General features: G+C 35.1%; 1 protein-coding gene across 1 annotated transcript; it reads right to left on the bottom strand.

Moving 5' to 3' along the window:
* Window positions 2,260–5,182, bottom strand: LOC109225923. Its single transcript, XM_019390730.1, has 5 exons — window positions 5,080–5,182; window positions 4,365–4,569; window positions 3,603–4,153; window positions 2,832–3,442; window positions 2,260–2,703 (listed from the first exon to the last, which is right to left on the bottom strand). The coding sequence occupies exons 1-5, from the start codon at window positions 5,180–5,182 to the stop codon at window positions 2,260–2,262; spliced, it is 1,914 nt and encodes a 637-aa protein (XP_019246275.1).

Raw genomic sequence — 5,854 nt, 5'->3', positions numbered from 1 at the left:
ATATATATATATATATATATATATATATATATATATATATATATATATATATATATATATATATATATATATATATATATATATATATATATGGATACGGATCGGGCTTATATGGGTCGGGCTGCACACCGCAGCAATATTGCGCTTGGGCCGTAAGGGGCCCCTCCCGGAGTCTGCACACCCCCAGTGAGCGCCGTCGACGAAGTATATAGATCGGGCTGCACGCCGCAGCGATATATGGATCGGGATACACGCCGCAGCTGTTACTATATGATACCTATTGAGCGTGAGTGCTGAGTACCAGTACTGATTGGTAAGAGTTGAGTCACGAGTGACAGAGAGGCTAGCCCGAGGGGCGATAGATATATACATGCATATGAGTGATGTTTGCCTGAGAGGCCTGTTTATGAACCTTTTGATTTCACTCCTCTTTAAAGCGAGTTTGTATCGAATATGTTGATTTATTGACTGTTTTCACTCATCTTTATATTGAGCCTCTGTCGGAAAGTTGAACAAATGTTTTAAAATAACTTTTATTTAAACTGGGGTTTATGAGATGTTCAGAAATTAATCACTAATTTGGCATTTGGTTATTTCCACCGAGGTTTTCAAGTTATGAAGTGTTTATGATTACTGTTTTGCCCGAGGGGCTGTTTTACGAACTATGCTTTGCCCGAGGGTCCGATTATGGCTTTAATCTTTATTATTACTTTAAATAGTATTAAACCCCTACTGAAACTGCTGGAAAGTATTTCAAAAAAATAATTTTTACTCAAGGCTGGATTTTGAAAGGGAAGGTTGACTCGTAATATGATTTGAAAGCCTGTTGTGTTTGTTGAGCCTAACGTGAATGTGGATTCATTGTTTCCTACTGCTCAGTCTTTATTTACTCTTATTACTTACTGGGTTGGAGTACTCACATTACTCCCTGCACCTCGTGTGCAGATTCAGGTATTTCGGAATCCGGTAGCGGGTGCTGGTTGCTCAGACGCGGAGTCATCAGAGTTAGCAAGGTGGCTGCACGACGCTCGCAGCACTGCTTCTTCCTTCTCACTTTCATTTCCGTACTTAGTACATTTTTACTGTTGTTGTTGTATTCAGACCTTGGTAGATGCTCATGGCTAGTGACACCCCGATGTCGGGCTTGTATATTAATTCCGCACTGCTCCATTAGATTTATATTATGAAATATTGTTTTAATTAAAGGTTTAAAAACGACTCTTAGTGATTAAGGGTTAATGTGAGTGTTGTGTCGGCTGGCCTTATCTTCACGAGAGAGCCATCACGACCGGGCCGGTTTGGGTCGTGACAAGACATTCAATGGATAGTTGGAGAGATACCACAGCAAAAAGAATGATCACTGTATGAAAAATCTTATTTCTTTCTATTTATTTAACATTTGTTTTGTTCATTGTTTGCTAGATATTGACACTTTTTTATTTTTGCAGCGATTGTGGTGTATATGTTGCTGCCTTTGCAGAGTATGCAGCATTGGAGACCTAGCAGTTCCTGCGGATGACCTTTCTGATATTGATCAACATCGTAGACGCTATGAAACGCTACTGTGGGACTACGCTAGGAAGAAGCAAGAGAATGGTGCAATTAGTGAAAGTGAGGTGACTGGCAGATTAGCAAGGAAAAAAGGCGCACCAGTTGTGAACTAGAAAACACAAGTCTTGATGAAGAAGAATTAGTTGCAATTTTTTGTATGGAACATGTAGTTAAATTGTGTAGTTGCAGCTAGTTTTGTAGAAAGATAGTAGACAAGTTTATGAACAAGATTGTTGAAGTTTAGTTGTAGCAGATTTATGCTACAATTATTTTGCCCTTTGTTTTTTATTCTATCCAGTATACTAGTTCGATCAATGGGGAAACATTCTGTTGTTTTTATATTCACTTGTTGAAAGTAATATTGTTACTGGTTAACTCCTTTTCAACTTAATTATTATGTAGTTACTCTGTTAACTCCAGATTATGTAGTTATTTTGTAGTTTTTTTGTAGATAACTTGTAGAAGGACAAGAACAACTATCGATGGGTGCTGGAGATAATAAAACAACTGTGTATCACATATATAGAAATCATTCACAAACCAATCAAGCTATGAAAGTATTAAATCAATGCAAAATACTAATTAAACAAAACAATTTCAAACTAACTACATTAAGAGTTGAAGGTGCCTCAACTATTACACATCAAATATAATTCTCCTGAACTCATCAATAATTTTTATGAAAAACTCAGTTTACTACATAAAAATTTATTTCTTTTTGGGAGCATTCGTGCAAGATCTTTTGTTATGCCCTTCTACTCCGCAGTTGCCACATGAAACCTTGTACTTCTTTGAATTTACTTCATCATATGTTTTGTATCTTTGTTTTTGAGGTCTTCCTGGCTGTCTTTTCCCACCTGAAGGTGGATTTACAACTTCTTCAGTTATATGTTGTGGCACATTCCATTTGCTTTCATCAGGTAGGGGATTTACTGGTATTTCATAAGTACGCAAGAGGTTCTCCCTTGTGTAATAAGGAGAACAATATTGTTCAAAAGACTCATCCCTGTGTCTTAAAGCAGCCAAAGCATGTGGACAAGGAAGTTCATCAAGCTGGAATTTCCCACAACTACATCTCTTGTTTTCAAGACAAACAATATAGCGCCTCACACTATCTAGTACTTTATGGATGTATTCTGTTGAAGCCCTCACCTACAATTACATTACAAACAAATAACAATTCATATACGGTTAAATACAAAATATCTACAAAATATCTACAAATTATATACATTCTCTTTTAATAATTTATTTTGATGCAATAAATGATCAGATCTTACTTTAAGCTTGTGCGAAAATGTTCTGTTGTCATCCAACTCTTTGTTGAATTTAAACCCAAGGTAAGTGAATGTACCCTTTGCTTTCAATAACTTTTCTTTAGTCCAACGTTCAAGAAGAGACCTCATATACTCTAATAGTTCTACTATCGGCAGCTCTCTTGCATCTTTTGTTACATCATTCAACGACTCTGCAATGTTTGATGTCATAGTCCAAGTTCTGTTCACCGTAGCATGTACTCGAGACCATCTATGATAGCCAATATCGTGTAAGTATGCTTTAACACGCGGTTCAATCTCTTCAATCTTTGACATCCTTTCATTAAATTCATCAAGCGTGTATGATCCTGCCGTGGCAAAGTACAATTCGCTTAACTTTAGATGACCCTTCTTGAACTTTGCCCTTATATTTGTCCAAATATGCCACATGCAAGAATAATGTGGCATGCCGGGATAAACAATAGATGTTGCCTTCAAGATACTCTCATTCCGATCCGAAACAACACACATATTTGGTCTTTCACCATATGCATGTTTGAATTTCTCAAAAAACCACTTCCATGACGCATTATTTTCTGAATCAACAACAACATATGCCAATGGTAATATGGTACCTATATTATGTGGCAAAAAGCAATTAATTGGCTGTAGAAAAAATGTAGAGGAAGACATATACATACAAACTACAACTTTTCAACAATATATCTACAATAAATCTACAAGTATTACAAAAAAAAGACAAGTTACAATATTTCTACAATAAAACTACAATACCTGCAACATCCATTGTACTAACTGTTAGTATTATTCCCCTGTATGATGACTTTAAGAAGGTCCCATCAACTATTACAACTGGCCTATAATATTTCCAATCACTGATTGACGTACAAATCGCAACAAATACATACAAGAAGCAGTCATCGTCCGTCTTCTTCAATTTAACTACAGACCCCGGATAAGTCTTCTCCAGAATATACAAATAACTAGGCAATTTGCTGTAGGAGTCAGCATGATGACCTCTCAAAAACTCCAAATCCTTTTCCTCTGCTCTCCAAGCTTGCATATATGTTAAGTTCACGTCGTGTTCAGACAACATATCAGTTTGTATGTCTTTTGGTGTGTAAATTGTCTTAGGATCAGCATATTTTGGAATAACCATGCTACCAACTACCATGGCAGTAGGTTTGCGTTGTATGAATGTACTGTCCATCAAAGAGCATGTGTGCAAGCTGTTGAATTTTCTAACCTTGAACATTGCAGAATCATTTATGCTAGTTGCCTTGAAGTGCCATGTACAATTTTCACCAACACATACCAGCCAGTAGCTACAAAATAAAAATAAGTTAAACACTGGTATAAAAAATGTAGATAAAAAAAATAGTTGTAGCATAATATATCATATTCAACAATTTATATACAAAACATCTGCAAATGATCTACAATTTTGTTAAACAATATCACCAAAAAAAACTGAAGAAGTAAAAATTTACAAATAAACTATAAAATAAAAAAGAATTGCAAGTGCAATGTTCCTACCTTCTAGCACTAGATCTTTTCACCCTAATTTGGAACTTGTTCATGACAGAATAGTGCTTCATTGCACTTGCAATTGTTTGCTTGTCTTGGTATACTTGGCCTACTTCAATAACACTTGGTGTACTTTCTGTTATTATTATACTTTCATACTCCACTATCGCCGTAGATGTTGGAATATCAATTAACTTCAGCGTTCCAGATGAACCTGCAATAAAATAAAGCTAAATACTGTTATGAACTATTTTTTGTAGATATTTTGTAGTTAATTTGTAGACATATTTCTGAATTTCATATTTAGCAACAAATGATATGTAGTTTTAATGTAGAAATATTGTAGATAGAATGAAATTCAATATGAATATATATATATATATATATAGACTTTGACATGTAGTTTTTTTGTAGAAATATTGTAGATAATTTGTACATAAGTAATATACAACCAAAATTCGATAGTAATGTAACAGAACAAACCTACAAATGTGTTCGAATTGGTGATACTCAATTCCAAATTGAAATCATGTACTATTATACATAGCGGATAGGTTCCTAAGCTTTTGTTTTCCTTTTTCGTCTCCATGTATACACGAACACGCATATCGTTCCTAATTTCCATTGGAGGACAATGTTCGTTGACAATGTATTTGATTTCTATTATTTTTTCGGATGTATATCATTAGATGCTCTGCTATTGTAGAATTCAATAGGCTATAACTCGCATCCTCGCCGACTACAATTCCATCGACCTGAAAGTCGCTATATCTCCCATAGCTATCCCAATTTTCATTCAGTTGAAGCATAATTAGGATTTTCGACATAATTGCGGTTGTTACAGAAGAATTGTAGCTAATTTAGTCGCTTTTGAATTGTGAAATCAGAAAAACTAGTGAAATAGAGTATTGTCGTAAAAACAGAGTAGTGAATTTTGGAGAGAAACTGGCGAAATTTAAAAGCGAGATTTGCGTTTGATAAGATTTGGAAGAATCCTAAATATCCCAACATTCGCGCGCCTATTAAAGGAATTGTACAGCTAACAGGATTCTGTTTTTAATGATTTGTTTATATTTTGTAGAAAAACTGTTAGCAGGGCGAGTAAATTGCAAACTATGGACATTTTTCGTAATATAGTTTCCTATATGGTATGGAACGAAAATTTCCCTTAGTTTATTAAGAATCAATTGGCCATAAATAATAGAGATATCACAATATTTGCAAATATAAAACTAGGTTGTCCTTGGATTTGGGCTTCAAATCACTCAACTTCTTATGGACTCCATCTTGTGCAGTCTGCATCAAAATGGTACGAATTGTACGAGATAACCACTTTTCATACTATTGTTTAAAAAATAGGAGTCCGGAATCAAAGTGTAGTTCTTTTGGACTCAAAGAACCAAAATGTATGGAAAGAAAAATTGGGCACCATAATATGCATAGCGCGGTATTTCACCGCACTATACCTTAACGGTCGTTTGTCCGTTAAGGTATAGCGC

The sequence above is a fragment of the Nicotiana attenuata genome, chromosome 5 (assembly GCF_001879085.1).
Source record: "Nicotiana attenuata strain UT chromosome 5, NIATTr2, whole genome shotgun sequence".
NCBI classification, from domain to species: Eukaryota; Viridiplantae; Streptophyta; class Magnoliopsida; order Solanales; family Solanaceae; genus Nicotiana; species Nicotiana attenuata.
Note: the sequence above shows the minus strand (reverse complement) of the source record. Positions and strands in the feature narration are given on the sequence as shown.